The following is a 19,846-nucleotide window of genomic DNA, read 5'->3' on the forward strand; positions in this document are numbered from 1 at the left end:
AGAAATTCGCAAGGTTAATGTGTTATTTCGACCAATTAAAGTGGGCATAGTTAAGCAACGCTGGATGCTCACAACCAAGCCCAAAATATTCCAAGCTCATCCCTACGCTCTTACTTTGGATATGCATGGCAGATGCAAGCCACCATTGGAGTATATGGAACGGATAGAGAGCATGATGAAGGTTCCTATTCGAAAGTGTAGGCGCTTCTCGGAAATGTACAGGTTCAATCGATCTCTCGAACCAGAGAACATTGGTTTATGTCCCTTTACTCGGGAGATCGAGGAGAGGGAGGCATTCAATCGACGCAATGTTGGCTTCCACTGTGATCGTGTTAGTGACTTGTGTGTTATCAAAGACTTCTTTGAAGAAGTCAAGCCCAAGACATACGACATTCAGTGGGACTTTAGCGTGAGCATGCTGATTTATTTGGTGTGTTGCAATGAGCAGCAATCACAGCGTATTGCGCTCTTTGCTGAGCTAAGTACTCTCTTAGACAATTTGCGTGGCAGATCATTGTCTCTTAGCTTAAGCGATGAACCAACAAAATTATCAGAGCGTCGACGTACACGATTTATTTACGTGCGTGGCGTTATTGCCAACAACATTGAGCTGTGGGAGGAAAAGATCTGGGCACTAGGCGCCCAGATGCTGAAGACCAGCCAGTTCCAGGGACTGATATACTCAAAGCGACTTCGCGACTCGATTTATATTTACACCTACGAACAGCTTTGCAATGTTGTCGAGGATATTGTATCTGTTATTGAAAGTACTGAGCATGTTTAAATAAAAAAATACACACACATACTTACACTTTGACAACACACAAATACTTGTTAAAAGTAAATAAAACACACAATCATACATAAGCGAAAAAATATAGAAAAACTTGAAAATGGCCTACAAAACGCGTATGATATCTTTTTTGCAAGCCGTCGAGAAGTCGGGCAATGTATCCAAGGACAACACTTTCTCCATGAATTCGACTAGCACCTTGGAAATGTACCATGAAACTGGCAGCTTAAAAGAAGTTACATTGCGAGATGGCAAAGTGTTAGTGGAAGGCATTGTTGATGGTATGTTTAACACCAATACAGGCGTGGCAAATGTCTCCAGTTCTCAAGCATCGATCACTGACGCCTTTGAAAGCTCTGAGGATATGGACGATCGCTTAAAGTGTTGGCAGAATGTGCTTAGAGATCGTCTCAAGATTCAGAAGAAAATATGGCACAAGACGGGCAAAAAGCCCAACGAAATGTTATTCAATCTGCCTGTATCTGTTGAGCAGCGCGACAAAGGCACAATTCAACGTTTGATGGATTATGCAGCTCGCATGAATCCCGTAGCTTTAAGTCAGAAAGAGCCCTCCACTTTGCCGGAGGTATTTAATGAACACACTTGCATGTATGTTCCTAAAGTGATGGAAACGTTGCCCACACCTGAACAAACTGGCGAAATTAATGTGGAAGTCAGTGGAATACCCAAATCGATTAAAAAAGAATTGTTTTGGCCAGCTCGAGCATTCAGGCAACATGTTCCAAACGAGAGGAACAAATGGCTCAACTCAAAAGTACTCGAAGAAGAATTGATAAGAAAGGAAGAGGATATAAAAAGAGTATTACCCCACTGCCCCGATATCAATAAACTTGAAGTTGTTGGCATTCATGGTGTTAGTATCGATGAAACAGAACCTCTTCATCTGATTGAATCTGAAGATCTGAGAACACTTAGTAGCGTAACGACGAGTTCTTCAAGTTCAGACTCGAGACAAGATAATATTGCTACACCTGAGTTGTCTTCTATTCCAGAAGAAATTAAAGTGGGCCTGAAGATCAATGGCACGATATATAGCACGAATTCCAAACTTTATCCTCCGGTTGGTGATTTGTATTTCGATTTTGAATGCGAACCGTATCAAATTCAAGTGAAGGAAGTGCTGCGCCTGGAGAATATTGGCAAAAAAGTGATGATCTGTGATTGGACAAGAAACTATGATGGTTTGAAGCGAGGATATGCTTGGAACGAATGCGAACGATGTTTTCTCTTCGATCACAGTCTAACTATGCTCTTTCCTGGCGAAGTTTACATAGCGAAGGCCATCTTTTGTCCCCGTGTCGTATCGCTAGGCAAACAGCGTTGGGAATTGAAACTCTTTCCAAATATCTTTTGCATACGACGTCCAACATTTTTCATAAATTTGCAAGGCAAGTGCGTGCCATCTGCAATGTATGAGAACAAAATAGATCGTCTTCATCGGACTGTAGTTGATAAGTGCAATTACCAGTCTCTAAGTAGATTGCCCATTCGACAGGGTAAACTGGCTCCAAGCATCCAGTCGCCGGAGTTGCTGTGTCCCTATGAGCGAGCTCTAGATGAACGAGAGATATTCAATGCTCAGAATGTGGGTCACCATTGCGACCGCTATGAAGATCTCGAAGATCTGCGAGCGTTGTATAACAGCATTAAAGTACCTCGTGCTCCAGCATGGGATCTGCGTTTGGAAACCATTAGGCAGACTATTCTGCGTCTGCCTGTGGCTGAGGTTCGTGCAGAGTACTTTCAAAAGCTAATCGACATTCAGGAATTAATGAAATCTTGTGGTGATAAACACGCTTACAATTTTGATCATAGCAATGCGCGAAATCGCACACGTTTAATTTATGTGCGAGGCTGCATTGCCAATGGCATTGAAGAATGGGAGGAACTTATGTTGTCCATAGAGAGCAGCTGTTTAAAATCAGAATATGCCAACTTCTTAACGGGCGAAGTCGAAAAGCCATGTCTGCTGCACTTGACATATGAGAATATCCACAAGTGTCTGCTTACGCAACTGCGGGCAAAGAAATACTTCAGAGATTCGCTCTATATGCAGACGTATACATTAATGTGTGATATGGCCGAGAACATCGTATCGATCATCGAGAGCACCGAGTATATTTGACTTGAGTAGACTTTATTATCCCGAATTGTTGTTCTTTTGGCATGTACACAAAAAGTGTCTGCGAAGCGAATTGAAATTGTACCGTGTGCTTAAGGGTTAAGAAAGTATACACTGCACATAAAATGTAGCATACTTTTAGGTGACCAAAGAAAAATTTTAGAGTAATAAAGAGTAATTTCTATATTTATATAAAGCGCAATGTTTATTAATCTCTAATCTTTAACAATTTGTATTTATTAATTTATGCATTAATCTTTTCTTAAAATTATTCTTAATTCTATATTTAAAAAGATAATTACTCATAAATCACCTTTAATCGAACTTATTTATGCGATTCGCCACACTCCTTGGGGATGGCCTATTGATTTCGTGAGACGGACACAAAAGAAATCTATTAGCGAACAAAGCAAAGGGGAGCAAAAACTATTTCATGCCTAAGGACACACCTGTGTCCTAGAAGCGTGCTGGGGCCCAAACTTTTCCCATTATTACGACGTTTTATGAGCAACAGAATTGCCCATTCTCGTTTAGAGGCCATCCGGGAAGCATACTTCCAATTCCATTCCCATTTTCGACCAAAGCACTTTAATGGCTGTAGCAAATGTTGCACAAAAAAGTTTCGCCTCCCATTTGGGCTTCTGTGTTGTGTCTATTATTTTGGGTTGCGATTCCCGCTTCGATTTCTGCTAGTTTGCATTGATTTGATGACACTTTGGGGGTTATTTTATTTGGCTAATAAACGCTCCCACCAAAGCAACTTTGCGTGTCAAAAAGTTGTCTGCACATTTCCGTCCCTCCCTCGATGGGTGTCTGTAGAAATGTGTCGACAAACGAGGCCATTATGCTTGCAATTAGCCAAATTGATTTTTTGATAACGTTAAGACAACCATATCGGAAATACTCTATGCATATTCATACTGATATTTTTTTCACTTAATTTATACTATTTTCATTTTCTTTTCACTTGCAGGTAAGCTAAGAATTGCATTCCCATTAAAATACTTCAGTACTCTTGGTAAGTCATAAAAGTAGACACCGCCATGATGGGCGGCCCCTTAGGTGCTAGCTTCACACGCTGCACCGCTTTAACAGATGCTCCATAAATCATAAGGCCACTCACAAAATGCTTGGAAAAAAGCACAAATACATCCGCTCGTGATCTCAGTGCGTTTGACTACTAATTAACCCACAGACCTCAACAATCATCAAGTGTTAATATCTCGTTTGTGGCTTAATGATCCGATGGCATTTTCTGGGTAATCGTGTAACGCAACTGAGTTGCATTCAAAGAAAATAGTGGCATTGGCATTTAACATATCTAAAAGATATAATTCACCAAAAATTTTTAGAAGTTGTTAGCTAATTTTAATTTTAAATTTAAATGTTATTTTTTAAAACGAGAGAGGTTTTTTTCCCTATTTATGCATCCTACAAAATGGTTTGACATTATTTTAATTTGGTTTAACATCAATGTAACTCTGATTAATATCTTTTTTTGCTTTAAACAATTCTAAATGTAATAGTTTACACTCCAATTGATGAAATAATTGAATAGAGTTTATGAACAATTTAACTGTTTTGTTAAAATATTGAACATATTTGAATATGAAATATTAGTTTTTGACCTTAATTTATGTGCGTTTATTAATGTAACTTAAGTTAAATTTATTGTGATCAGAGAACGTATTTTAAAAACATCGATATAGAGATAGTATGAGTTTATCAGACAGCATCCGAAATTAACTTAACTAAACATTATAATAACTAATGAACCAAATAGTTAATTCTATTTTCTCATATTTGATTGTCTTCAAATAGGTGGATATTTCGGTCGTTTACAATTAATTATATCAACATTTTACAATATATTTGTGAATGACATATATATATTGATTCTTTAAATTAATTATATTATATAAATTACTTAGTTGTGGAATGTATATATACATTCATGTATAAATTAAAAGTTATGTTCTCAAAAAGACATGCTAAAAAGTATGCAACGCAAATGTGTTTACAACAATGGAGCCATTTAAAACCCAAAGCTAAAAATTCAACCAAAAATTATTAATCTCGATTACAACCGATGAAGGCTCTTCTCGTCATCCAAAGTGTTAAAGTCCTCGATAAATTGAAAAGATATATTTGTATGTGCTGAAAGTTTTTTGTTAAAATGCCATGCTATATATAATAAATAGTCACCCGTTGGCACCGGCAATTGAAGTAATTCAGATCTGAGATAAAAACCGCTTATTATGGCTGGTCCCTATATGATAAATAGAAATAAAATTAAATTTAAATTGTAATACTGGATTTTTCTCTATAATAATCTCACCAGCAGAGGACACCTCATATTCATAAAATTGGAAAAGTTTTTAAATTGCTTGTAGATAATAAGAAAAATTGGATTATACGGTCTGCTGAGGAATTTGCAACCATCGATTTGAAAGTTATAAAGCCAAGGTTTATATCCATTGGCTCTTTTGAAAAATTGAACATTAACTCGCTCCTCGTTAATTGGAAAGTGCATTGTTGAGTTCAAGTTAAAAGTATTTTTGTATCGATTTACTGCTTTTATATTGCACGTGTGTATTTCCCATAACGTTTTATTAAAAGTCGCACACACCGCATTAGTAAACTTGAGCTGCACAGCTTTCTGCAATAATTAAAAGTTCACTTTGCGTATATATTTTTTAAATTGTTCAAAAGTCACTCACACTAGTATATATTTTCAATATAACAACAGCGCAAAGAATCCCAATCGCTATAAATTGAAACCGCATTGTGAAAGAACTTGACAATTTTAAATATTCCTATGATACATGATCCATTTTTATACTCAGAACTTGTCATGCTTCAATAATTCTAATATAAGTTGCATAAATATACGTTTATATTGTTTTTTAAATTGTAGGAAATTTACTTGTTAATAGTCAAGCGTGAAATTTTTAAGTACATGAATTAATTAAATGATTATAGAGAGGGAAAAAAAATAATTTTTGTAGCAAAGCCAATCAAAGACGTTGCATAATTAATTATTAAAATAATTCATTTATAAAATAAGTATTTAATTGCGCATTTAATGAATTCAGCCCGAAAATGTGCAATAAATTTAAAGTACATTTAACATTTCTCTGTGAAGCCAAAGTTAATGTGCAGCCGAAAAGTATGCAACAGAAAAGTTAACAGAAGTGCCATTCTGAGTATGAGCTTAACAGTTGGCGTTGCTCGAGCGTGCCCGCAGTTTGAGAGCGACAACGAACGCGAACGGTTTGCACCTGTTGCCAGCGCGCTTTTTTACTCCAACATCATTTGTAGTGGATCGGGTCTCGGGGTCGATCACGCTTCATGTTGTCGTGCGCCAGATCTGTCGTTTACCGTTGGCTAACGTACTTCAGTGCCAAAGTTCATCAGAAGCAGCATAATTGTTATATCTCAAAAAAAGAAAAGAAATAATAATAAGCACTCCAAATTTCCAATCAAGCAAAACTCATGAAATTTGACCGGAAAATTAAAAATCGTTTACGCCGAATAGTGGCTCAGTGCAGTGTTGTGAAAATCAGCTCTAAGGATATACGAAAACCAGACACTGGTTAAGGCCTCGCAAATTGAATAGCTGATCCAGTTATTGAAGCCAATTCGATTCGAAGTAACTCGATTCATAAAGCAATACAAGCCGCTTAGCCGCGGCATGGATAAGCCGCTGTCCAGGGGCAAAGTGTTAAAGGTGCGTCGTCCGGGCATTGTCTACATTGTCAACAGTCACAGTATGATACACAAGCACCAACAACATCGACAACACAAACAAGCAACAAAAAAGTTCACATAAAAAAAATTACATTAAAACCAAATGAAATTCGAAACTGATTTGGAATGCCAAGCACAGGCGTCGGCTCGGCTGGCTTAACGATTTTTTTTCTCGTCTTTATCAAGAGCTGAGAATCCAACGATCATTATGAAATTTCGTGTGTTTTTTTGGGTTGTGTGTTAGTGTCCACTGGGCAAACGAATAACTTAGGCAACGAACTTGATGTTTAATATTACCACACACAAAAAAACGAAACAAACAGCAGCAGCATCAAGTTAATGACATTCATAAAGCCATGCACATTATGCGCAACGTCAGCGCACTTTATTTGATTTATTTTGATGCGCTCAAATTTTATTTGTAATCATCTCGCGCACTTTCACCGCCAGCAAATGAAGTCATAACCAAATAAGCTGGTCAACTGGACAAGCTATAGCTGAGCTCCATAAAACGATTAAACGACCTGTTACAACAACAACCACAACTAGTCGCTAAGCATGCAGTCCATCCATATAAGTATAAGAGGAGTTTGCAAACGAATAACAAATACGAAAACACAAAATTTGATTATTGCGGCGGCTTTCTCTGGGAATCTTGATCCAATTACGCGACGAAAAAACCAAACTCCCACTGGCAATTCGAGGCGAACAGAGTCATGTACTAGCTACAAGCTAAGCAGCTGCCGAATGCAATGACATGGCTAACATGGCTGCAATGTGTCAACAATGCCTTGTTAGCCCAGCAGCCATTGCCAATTGACATGTGTGTACACTGTGCTCTCTGTGTGTGGGCTGCAGTGAAACATGTAAAAGACTTGGAACACCTTATTGACATGGACCCAGACCCCAGACCCGGCAACGGCAACGGCAAAGACACAACTACAACAGCGGAAAACTTGACTCAAATCGCAAAATCAACTCAGTTATTCGCGTGTAGGCGCTGAGTAAATTATCTGTGATTTCTAATTGCCTGACATGCCAATTAATGCGGTTTTGACCATTGGCAATTGCCAATAGTTTTATTGGGTTAAATGGCAATGGCACTACACTATATGGCAAGATATTTTCAGCGAGAGTGTGAATTGACTTGAAATAGCCTTCTTGCTTATTGCTTATGCAAAGTGCAATGCAGACTCTGCTCTGCTATGCGTCCGTCCATTGAGCAACAAGTTGAGAGGCAGGTGGCATGTCCGCCCGCCCCGTATGTGTGTGCGTGTACGGGATGGGAGTCAGCGAAGCCGAAACGCCTTAATTAAAACTGGCAACTGTGGATGCTACCATTTTCTTCTTGGCAACTAACTTTTTAATTAAAAGCAGACACCACGACAACACGACAAGTGCGAGTAGCTGTGCAGCTCGGGTGTAAATCTACAGTAGCAGCCTCTTGGTGTCTATTTGATTGACAAGCGGAACCCATAACAACAGCATCGTGGTGGGTAGGGGAAGGGGAGGAGGAGAGGACTGACCATCTCGCCTAGATACAGGTTAATTGTGTCCATTTAGTGAGGCGACGCCAATAGAGGAAAGTGCCAAGGCAGCTGGCCTGCAATTTGCGACCATATTTTATGCGGCCGCACATTGATTACGCAGCTCCAACAGCAGCAGCAGCAGCAACAACAACAACAACTTTTGCTAATAAAAATTTGTGTTGTTTCGCATTTTGGTCTGCGCTTAATTTAGAAATTCTTTGCGGCAAATGTTTTCGCTTTGGCGATAATTATGCAGCTGATGCCCGCTGCAGCCGCCGGCGAAAAAAAAAAAAAAACACCGCAAAACTGTTGTTTATGGCAGCGATCATTGGCTTTAAGTCTTTAAGTTGCCACAACTGGTCGGGGTAGGCAGCCAATTACGGCTGCCGATCGACTTTCTCCGCTTGAGCACCCTCACTTGGTTTGCTTAACCCCAATTGCAGTTGTCTAAGCAGCTGTGTTAATTTGTACGTTTCACGCAATTGCTAGAGCGAGGCGTGAAAAATCTATGGCATTAATTCAACAGATTTATTATCTGACGCCAAACAATCACATTTCAATCGCGAGGCAAACTTTGAAATCGTTTACAGTTATCCATAGTTTTAGCATAACAAAGCGCCCGCTTCTGCGATTGAAAGCGCGAGGTGCAAGAAGTGAGTGTGTGCCTACAGAATCTGTGAGTGTGCGAGTGTGTGTGAGTGTGTGATGTATGTTATGTTGAGCATAGGTAGAATATTTGTGTGGAGTGGGTCAACAACCGTTTAACAGCAAAAGCGGCAATCTCGTAGCATCGTCATCAAGTTTGTTGCCTAAGTCTTTTGTTTCAGACATCGCATTATTTCTATAAAGAACTCAACAAATTCTTGGCAATCTATAAATGCCACAACGCATTAATCATTTACATATCAAAATTGCTATTGCCATCATATATGTATGTATGCCTTCTTATTTTTTTTTTCTGACGCTAATTGAGCTGGTCTTTTGGCGTGGCCATCGCAAAACAACAACAACACACGCAATTAGCCAAATATTGTGTTGTCTTTGGCGTTGTTCAACATGTTGCTATTGTTGTTTTATTTTTGGTAGCGAATTTCATGAAAACTGCTTTGTGTAGTCATAAATCATAAAGAGAGACCAAAAAAAAAGGCAAAAACTGCTCGTAAATTAATTAGGCAACATTACGACTATTTAAATGAGGAAGTTATATCTTATGACCGTTAATGATGCCCCACTATGAGCTGCTGAGAATGGGCGCAAATTTCTAGAGCGATGATGAATGATATTGCAGTCAGCTCGAACAAGTTGCCGTTGCTTCAATTGACCAGACTGACCAGCCAACATCATCATCATCATCATCACCGATGCGATGATCATCACCATTGATGAGTCGAGTGCAATTGTAGCTGTCAAGCTGTCAGCTTGTGTTAGCGTGCAAATCATCTTCCAAATAGATAACAACTGGTTCACATCCATCGCTCTGGGCGGCTTGTGCCGATTTTTTTTTTTGGTTTAGCAAAACGCAAATAGATCGCAAGCAATCTGCACAAATGTGTAAATGGAGCAGACGCGACTCGTCGCATGTTTTGCAATTTGATTGCAGTTGACATTCTACACGGATGCGCTCGGCTTCCAACAGATAAGAGACTTGCCTCGCATTTAATTAAATTAAAGTATGTGCAACGGCAATTGCAATTGCAACAACGCCCACGCTGCAGTCGCTGAAAGTGTGACTTTTATTGGATGCGATTTTTCGTATTTGTCTTTTCCCTTTATTCAATTAAAATCCCCGAACTCATTTAAAATGCAATCAATTTGCCAGACATGAAGCGTTTTGCACGCTGCTACAACTTAATGACCAAGTTGGGGGCCTCGGCCATTAGCAGAGGCGTTAGATTATTATCAGCCCAATGAAATATGAGCCAAGAGCAACAAACGCCAGCAAGACAATGGCTCATTAGACCGCTTCAGACGGAAACTAGTTTGGCCAGGCGAGCTAAAAGCATTTTTGGGCCTAAGATTAAGACTAAGCCGATGCCCAAGTCTAAACTGTGCTATTAGAATTTCCACAGCAGACATTCTGTATGTGTGTGTTGGGAGGCCAGAGTTGGGCACACTCTTAAATTATAGTTCAAGCAGCGCAGCCACATAAAGTCTACAAACAAGTTAATCCATTAGCGGGCGCGGTTGTCGTCTTCATCTTCAACTCTTCCACTCTGACGATCTATTCTAGCAAGCAGCAGCTAACTAACTCTGCAGCTTGGGGAGTACAGTTAAGTTATAACTGGAAAATTGTGCATTGTAGCGCCTGTTATTAAATACATATTTCTCTTTGTACTCATGGCATTCGTATGTTAATATCGAATATGTGTCAGCTGGTTGGTTGTGGCATTGTGTGTGCTGCTGCTGCTGCTGCCACTTTATTCTTATTCTATTCCATACCATTTGGGGGCCCACAGTTATGACTTTGATCCATCTGCAACTCCACTTCTCTGCGTTGTATACAATTATGAAATTTACAGTTTTACAGAGTATTCCAATGCCGAATGAACGAAAGAGAGAGAGGTCGAGGCTAAATGAGTTGTCATGTCTGCGGCTTTCTACAAATCTAGAGTCACATTGGGCCTAAGCCGATAACTAAACTTGTGCAGCTCGTGGCATTGTCTGACTCGAAAATGAGAGATTTCTGATAACACACAATTTGAGCCAAACATAAGTGAGGCTTTCTAGGTTGCCACTTCACATACTAAGAATTCGACTTTGCGGTTACCATTTTTTTTTTATAGTCGAATCTGAGGATTGTATTGTTGTCGTTACTCGATGCGGCTTCTGTTGCACTCTTTGCGTTGGCTGTCGACCATGTTTCGTGTGGGCGTCCGAGACAAAAAACTGCAACAAAAGGGCGTTATTAGTTCAAAGTCGTGAAAAGGCGTGGGCTTCAAGTGCTTCAGGTTGTTAGATGTCCTAGATAAGAGAGTGACTGGCTTATAGAGAGAGAGAGAGCGAAGAGAGAGCGAATGGGCTGAGATATCCGGCTTACAATAATAATCTTCAACTGACCTCAAGCTGATGAAGCCACCGTAGATTTCCGGTCTACTCTAAGCTAATCGTTTGTCAGTCTGCCTTAATTTGGCATCATTACGAATGTGGCTGAAAGTAAACCAAGACAAAGCAATTGACTTTATAACCTGCATTGCCACAAATTAAGTGAGCTGCACTTACAGAAATATGCATAAATAACAATAATATTAATTGCCTGTCTGCATTCGCCACGCATTTTTCCACGCAAGGAGAAAACCGCCAGCGGCATTGAACAACTTGAAGCTTGACAAATGTTTCATTGCAGCAGCAGCAGCAACACCAGCAAAATGAACAACAACAATTGTAATAATAATAATAAAAGTACAGAATAATAAAAGGCACAATAAAACTAGCCAGACGTAGCAGACATGCTGCAATTGCAGCTGGGGATTGATGGCAGCGCCGCCAGCAATGAAGTTGGAGCTAAAGTAGGAGAAAAAAGTTACTAGCCACTGCTTTCAGTTTGCTCTGTCAAAACTTGAGTATCATATTTAGTGCAAATGCAAAATATTGCATAGCTCATACAACTCGTTGGCAACGGCAACTGTTAAAGCAATAGCAGCATCGATTCCAATCAATTAGTTGGCCGTTGCCGGCCATTGGGTCAACTCACTTAACATAAACTATCGTATTTTATTGATAAATTATGCACTGACTATCGCGACACCGATCGCGTCGCTTACACATGTTCGTCCGTCCGTCTAGTATCAATAAATACTAACGGTGCCTGCAGTCACCTAACCCCTCCCAATCTCTCTCACACACACTTGGGCACACAGCATCGCATCAAGTTGATCGGCATCGACATCGACGTCGGCATCGCCGGAAGTCTTTGTGCGGCAAAATGCTTAAGTCGTTTGCTGTTTTTTGTTTGTCTGCTGAGAAGATCACAAAGCACTCGACTCGATTTAGTTGGGCCTGACTGGGTTAAAACAGCTTCATCATTATGTTGGTAACACATTATGTCCAACTTTCTTACCGGATATATTCATACGATGCTCAATATTATTTTATTTAATTATTATTTTTGCTGCTGACAGCAATTTTCTCTCAAAGGTATTTCATGTCGATGGTCATTGAAATCGAGCACACACAAAAAGGAACCAAAAGAAATGCCGAGCTATTAATTATTAATATGCCTTTCTTCACAAATAATTCAATAAATCGAAGAGAGAATAATAGATAGTATTTCACGTATAGAAATTAACACTAATAAACGCTTTTATATGCGCCGAATTTTCAATCAATTAAATAGCTGCTTTAATGGCATTATTTGCATTAATGATGTTATATAGTAAGTTATGGGAGAGTCATTTATTTATTATGATATGGTTTGGTTTTAAATGTATTTTTAAATTATAGGATGAGATAAGTTGTTAAAGTTGCAACATAAAAGTCTGCCATAATTTACAAGATAAAAAAAAAATATTTTTAACGGGAAAATATAAATATCATCTAATGAATTTAATAGCTTAAAGTGTATTAGTGCTTCGATGTGAAGCGAAGCATACAAATTCTCTTCGAGTTGCCAGTTTTTATATGATTATTGTATGATCGCGTTTTAATCACATGCAATTGAACGTAGTTGAGACTCTTTTCTGACTCTAAGCTGCATGTGAATGTGAGAGAGATGCTTCCTAGACTGCGGCATTTCTTTGGGAAATCATTGACTGGCAGACTGGTAGACTGGTTGGTAGATGGGGGGATGGAGGATGAACTGGTTTACCAGCCACCAGCAGCAAACAACGCTCAGCAGCAACAACTCTCGTTCAGCGGCCTAATCACACCCGCTGCGGCAAGTGAAGATTGTTGCATCGTTCTCTAACTGCGAATTCAAAAAACTGCCCACATTCACATCGCGTGCTGTGGTTTTTTTTCTTTCTGTTGCTTGTTCAGCACATTGTTGTTATTATTGTTGACGTTATTGCTCTCAATGCAGTGGTTGCTGTTGTTGTTATTTGAAATGCAGTTGTTTGGCTGGAAATCATCTTCAGTTTCTGTTTTTTACCGGAAGCCAAATGCCAGTTTCTGGTTTGTTTATGTAGGCGTCGTCCAGTTATGATTGCATTTGCCGCTCTCTTGTTGTTGTTGTTGTTGTTTATAATTCAATTATGTGCACGTATGCCAGCTAACTCGGTTAGACGAGTTCATTTCACAGAAATTAAGTCAGAGGCAAACAGAAGTTGAATTCTTTGTTTTGTTGTGTCTTGCCTTGATGGGCAGCTGTGTGTCAAACTCACTTTATATCTTATTCACACACAACTTACACATGCTGAGCTGTTTAAGTTTTTCTTCTTGTGGTTATTGCTGTTGCAGTTGCTTTCATAACTCCAAGCTAATGCCAATAATATGAGCTGGATCCATTAGTCGCCTGGACAACGCCTTCTTTGCTGATGGCTCAAAAAGAGAGTCTAAGAGCACTAAGCGCAAAGCGGCTTAATGCACACGCTAACACACACACTCACACACACGCGTATGCACTGGCTGACAGTTGCTAAGCTGCAATTGCTGCCAAGGCTTTTGGTCAGCACTCAAAGTGGCCGCCAATGCAACTTATGGGATGCTACCCGCTGTTGATGATGCTGCTGCTGCGGCGGATGATGACGATGATGATGATGATGAAGATGAAGTTATTATTATCTGACAAGGGCATCGCCATTGCATGGAAGACTGACTTGGCTCAGAGTTATCCAGCAGCTACAGCAGCAGCATCAGCAGCTACATGCTTGCTATCTTTATTAGAGGCGTGACTAATCGCCCTCCATCCCACCATCGTCTAGTGGTAAATGTGTACACTTTGCTATTTGCAAAGCAAAAGCAAAGCAAAGCGAAGCAAAAAGAGGTGAAGTCAAGCCATCATTATTAGGCGACTCTGCAGCACTTTTCGCTGTGTAAACGGAGGCAATGTCTGCAAATTTGATTAGCTTCAACTGCAACAGCAGCAACTGCATCGATCGATTGCTTCCGTGTGCAGCAGCAACTTCAACTTGAACTGCAACTCGCTTCGTGTTGTGTTGTGTTGTGTTGTTTTCCATTCTAGCTGACAGGCAGACTGCGATGCGATGCTATCTATCGATGCCAGTTGGAAAGTGTTAGATTCTCTGTTGGCCACTTCTGCTTTGTTCTGAGCCAAGCCTCTTGAATACCAAATGAGCCTTTGGCATTCGAAAGTCGATTATGTATGGGCCGCTGGGGCGATCGATCAAAGTTGCATTCAATTTTCCTTTTCAGCTTCGGTGTGAAAGTGGAAAAAGCTTTTAATAATAAATTGTGAGCTGAGCTCAGGGCAATTAGTGTGGTATTTGTGTATCGCCTCGTGACAATGTGGCCAATAAATTGCCGAACGAAAAAATAAAGCTATAAAAATTTAAATATACATTAATTTTCCAAACAGAAAAGCAAACGATAAAAACGAAAAAACAACATGAAAATTTATTAACCAAAACGAAGTTAACCAAAAAAGAAAGCAAAACAAGTAAGATGCTAACGAGCAAAGGTCTGTAAGCAGACCAAGTGAAGCACTGAAAGTAATTACAAGTCAAGAACAATAATAATAAGCAGAGCTGGCAACATGAGCAGCCTGTCAGCAGCAACAGCAGCAGCATCCACAGAAGCAACAGCCGCAGCAGCAGCCACAACAACAACAGCAAATGCTGCAACAACGGGCAACCTGGAGCCAGCGGTGGTGCCACGTACCGCCAATTTGCTGGCATGCAAACAATGGTGGCGCGTCTGCTTCTTGTATGGCGACCAGCAGAAATATTATCGACAGCTCTATAGCAAGGCGGCTGCCCAGCGACTGGCGGCCAGCGGCAGCGCCAACGAGGCTAATCATGAAAATGACAATGCCAACGGCAGCAACAGCAACAGCAACAACAATAACTGCCAATTGACGGGAACGGTCGATGACTACGATACGGTTGGCATTGGCTATGGCTTTGGCGATTTTATCGCAGCGCAATTAGATGCCAACGAAGATGCGGACGATGGCATCGATCTGGGCGATAGCGGCCAACAGACGAGCCACAGCAAAAAGCGCCTTGCAACTGCTGTTGCAGCTCCAACATCGAATCGTCCGCTGTTTCCCGCCAAATGCGAAACCTCGACAACAACGCCGAGGCGCAGTAAAAAGCTGCTACGCTCGCTGCGTGCCCATGTCAAGGGCGAGGGAAAGCACAAAGACTCGAAAGAGTCCAAGGAACAAAAGGAGCAACAATCGCAGCAACAGCAGTCGCAGGATGAACCAACTCAAAGGAATGCCAAGGTGACGGTGCTCGATGACCCGTTTCTCTTTGGCATCGATGCGGATCACTTGGGCGATCTGATACGCGGCAAAAACTACAATCCAACCGATGCCACCGAACACATTGCCAAGTACTACAACATGGAGCTGGAATCGGCGAGCACGGCGCAGGTGTTGGAGATCATTGAGCAGTCGGAGGAGGAGCTGCTGGATGAGCCGAAGCCAGCGTTGCCACCGAAGCAGAAGCAACAACGCGCGGCACCACCGCCACCCGCACGCACAACAACAACAGCCACTGCAACTGCAACAGTTTCGACACCGTTGCAACCGTTGACCGACAGCGATCTTAAGTTTCTGAATTTGAGCCTGCGACAGCGAAGTTTGCCGCGCAGCATGAAGCCGTTTAAGGATCCGCATGATATCAGTTTCACTTTCAATGAGCTGGACAGCTCCGTCATTTCGGAGGCCGCTCAACTGACACCGGAAGTGGTTGTCGGCAATTGTGAAGCGGCCACAGGAGCAGCGGCCGGAGTTGAAGGAGCAGCCAATGGATCCTCTCAGCAGGAGCCAAATGAGTGAGTAACTTTTGCTGATCATTTGTCAGATGCAATTTCGCTTTAGCCCCGTGCGCTGACAATTTAAATGCATAACTTTTCAAGTGGTTGCTGCCGGTGGTTGCTGCTGTGCCCTGTGCAAATAATGATTGATTACCCGGCAGCCGCAGAGACAGCAACAACTTGTTGCGCAAGTTGGCAGCCAGAAGTCAATGAACACACATTGCGTGTTCTGCTTCGCTACGAAACCGCAAACTGCACGCAATGGCAGCAGCAGCAACGCATAACAGCAACGCACAACAGCAACAACAACTTGTTCTCTATAGGTTTGGCTGAAATTGAAACCACTGCGAGATGCCTGACTGTTAGCTCTCGTGGCTCTTGTCTCTTGTCTTCTGTCTCCTGTCTCTTGTGTCTTGTCTACTGTCTCCTGTCTTGTGTCTCATGTCTCTTGGCTCTTGGCTGTTTGCTGTTCTGCTTGGCTGGCTGAGTTTCTGGCCGGTTTCGCTTGTTTATTGAACGCGCTGTTGCCGTGCATGCGCATCACTCACAGCAGCAAACTGAGCGACAGCAGCAGCAACAACAGCGACATCCACTGCGACAATGGCGTTTCATTCTCAAGTTACGCATACGCCGCCTGTTACAACAACAACAATGGCCATAGTATTATCAACGGCAATAGCAATAGCGAAGCGATAGCAACAACGATTGCCAAAGTGTGATTTACCAGTGCCTTTGTCTGGCGCGGCTCGCTTTACATAAACATGAGCAGGAGTTGCTGTTGTTGCCGCTGTTGTTTTTGTTGCTGCTGTTACGGCTCATGTCATGATTGTGCATAATGCCATGCAAATATCGTTGGCCCTAAGTTATTGTGTTTGTGCAGCACGCAGCTTATGAAATATGGGCGCTGCCCAGACATCCAGGCTGAAAAAGAGCGCCTGGAACGTTGGTGGAACTGCAGTCAAGTATTTCATTCAAACATTTTAAGGAGCCCAAAGCACTGCAATTGTTTTCAGTGTCATGACATTTCCTTTTTGACCGCAGTCGAGCGCAAAAATATTGCATATATATTCTGAGGCCAGACGTTATAGACGATGTCATCGTTGTGCTGCTGCCGCTGCTTCTATTTTGTGTTGATTTACTATGCATGGCAAAACAAAAGACTTAGGCAACGAACTTGAGTCAAAGTTAATATATGCGACCAAACGGGGCAAACTTAAAGCTAATGCTTAGCAGCAGCACAAAAAACACAGCTCAATTAGTTGATGCTGTTGCCGTGTGAGCAACATGAACTGCAAAAAAAGGTAGAAGGAGTATTTAAATTACAGGCTTTCGCGGCATTTTCTGCCAAATCAATGCATTTCAAATGAACTGCCAACAGAAAAGGTAACCCTAACTGTAGAGCTTTATGTATGTAGTACAAAACGCACTCAAAGCATAATTAATAATAATAACAGACGCCGTTTTGATGCGGCCTGACAGGCAACTGCCAACAGCGGCAACAAACTAAGAATCTGGCTATGAATTTTCAGTAGCCGCTGCTGCTATTTGCCACACGCGAGAATAAGCAAATTAGCCCGCGGCGCGGCGCGGAGAGTGAGAGACGTGAGAGAGCGTCTGTCTGGCTTAGTTCGCTCAGATCAGATTTGGCAGTGGCATTTAACTTGCTGCTGTGCAAGTGCAAATAGCGTTTGCCACCAGTTTTTAATGCACCCACTGATACAGCGAGCATTTTAATTGCTGGCCACGGTGCAACTGTTAATGAAGTTATTAAAAAATTGCCAGCCAATCATTTAAGTTGCAGCATTTACTTGCTCTGGTCGTCCAACTTGATCCTAAAGTCGTCGTCGACATCGCCATTGCCATCGTGTTGTTGTTGTTCTTGTTAATAGCTTCAGGTTTTGCAGAAATTGCATTTAGCAGTCGCATCCACATTCTGCTCTTGGCTTAGCAATGAAGTTGTGCTCAGCTCGTGTCTAAGCATTCAATTCAATCTTAACTACCATCGACAGTTGCATAAATCTTTGGCTTTACTTCGTCTTTTACTTGGCTTAAAGCAATCTCTTCAAGTCATTCGTTTTATAGCATGTTAGCTACCTTTTTTTCTCGATTCATTTGCTTTTTTAAATGACAAAAATGATGTCTCAAAACATTATTAGCCAAAGACGAGTATTAAGTACTTGCATAAGAATTCTCGTAGCAATTAACTAAAAGAGAATTTTAGATAATCTGCACATTTTATTGTGTGCAGTGTCAACCAACTGATTTACCACATCAACTATAAAAGCGGAGTACATAGATTTTACTAGTGAGCTATTAAACAACGCGCAGTGTAATAAAATGTGCACCAAGAGTTGGTAATAACAAGTAAGAAAGCTACAGTCGAGTGTACTCGACTGTGAGATACCCGCTACCCATTTTGAATAAAAGAAACATATTTTGCTGTATTTTCTCAAAATATACCGAATATACTGCAAAAATACTAAAAATATACCAAATGGTATATTTGGTATATCGACATAGTACCACATTCAAAATATACCATAGACGGCACAATATACCAGATTGTCAGCCAAAGCAACTAAGACCCCTAGTAAGTAGGCGTTTTTGCCCATACAAAAGTATTTCTTTAATAACTTCGACAAATTTTATCTGATCGGAACCAAATTTTCAGGAATCATAACTACTATAGTAAATATTGTATATACCAAAATTCGCGACTCTAGCTTTAAAATTACGCTTGTATTTCGATTTTTTTGATTTGCGGGGGCGGAAGTGGGCGTGGCAAAAATTTGAAACAAACTTGATCTGCGTGCAAACATAACAAATGCTGTCGAAAAAAAATTATAGCTCTATCTCTTATAGTCTCTGAGATCCAGTGTTTCATACGGACAGACGGACAGACGGACAGACACACAGACGGACAGACGGACATGGCTAGATCGTCTCGGCTGTTGACGCTGATCAAGAATATATATACTTTATAGGGTCGGAGATGCCTCCTTCTACCTGTTACATACATTTCCTGCCGGCACAAAGTTATAATACCCTTCTACCCTATGGGTAGCGGGTATAAAAATTGAATTGCAGTTTTTTTATTATGAATAAATTATAGTACTTGCATCTGGTTTGTGGGATCTTATCAATCCTAGATCGGCATAAATTTGCAATGGCAAGAGGGTTATTTGTCACTGCAAACGCCTCTCGACATACCGCGCTGGCGAGCACACACATTCATATTGATTTTGTTTTTTTAATTAACAAAGCCATTAAGGGCACTCGGCGCTGCAGTTGTTGAACGAACAACTGTTGCAACAAATTCAGACTCGGAGTCAAGAGCTCCACTGGCACATTTTGTTGCTTGAGCCAAAAGCGACTGACAAATGACTTTGGGGCGTTACTGAGGCATTTCTGTATGTGGCATGCGGCATGGGGCATGGTGCTGTTGATGCTGTTGATGCTGTTGCATTCACTGCAGATGCAACTTAATTACAATAACAAAACGCAACAAATCTTGTGAGTGTGCTGGAAACTTGTATGACTTGCCAGACAATTGGCCAAGTTGCCAACTTGCCGAGTTCCATTTGCCATTTGCTTGCCACAAACGCCAGACGAAGACGGCGCCAGACAAGAGCGAGAGAGATAGAGCAAGAGCGAGTGAGAGGTGCAACAAACAAGTGAAGCCGCCTCGTGATTTATTTATGCAAAGCGATAAAATATGATTTTGTTTTTTTTTTGTCGCTCTGCCGTAGTAAT

At 41.1% G+C, this 19,846-nt stretch overlaps 1 protein-coding gene across 3 annotated transcripts in view; it reads left to right on the forward strand.

The window, feature by feature from the left end:
* The window catches only part of LOC132790207 (protein prickle), a 72,475-nt gene that overhangs the window by 37,681 nt on the left and 14,948 nt on the right, over positions 1-19,846 (forward strand). Inside the window, exons 1-2 of one of the 3 annotated variants that reach the window (XM_060798667.1) lie at positions 6,059-6,666; positions 14,688-16,111. The exons of the other annotated variants lie outside the window; for them this stretch is intronic. Of the exons in view, the coding sequence (XP_060654650.1) occupies positions 14,865-16,111 (1,247 nt within the window). The 5' untranslated portion in view covers positions 6,059-6,666; positions 14,688-14,864. Of the gene's footprint in view, positions 1-6,058; positions 6,667-14,687; positions 16,112-19,846 lie in introns of those variants that run through there. 3 annotated transcript variants of the gene reach the window in all.

The sequence above is a fragment of the Drosophila nasuta genome, chromosome 3 (assembly GCF_023558535.2).
Source record: "Drosophila nasuta strain 15112-1781.00 chromosome 3, ASM2355853v1, whole genome shotgun sequence".
NCBI classification, from domain to species: Eukaryota; Metazoa; Arthropoda; class Insecta; order Diptera; family Drosophilidae; genus Drosophila; species Drosophila nasuta.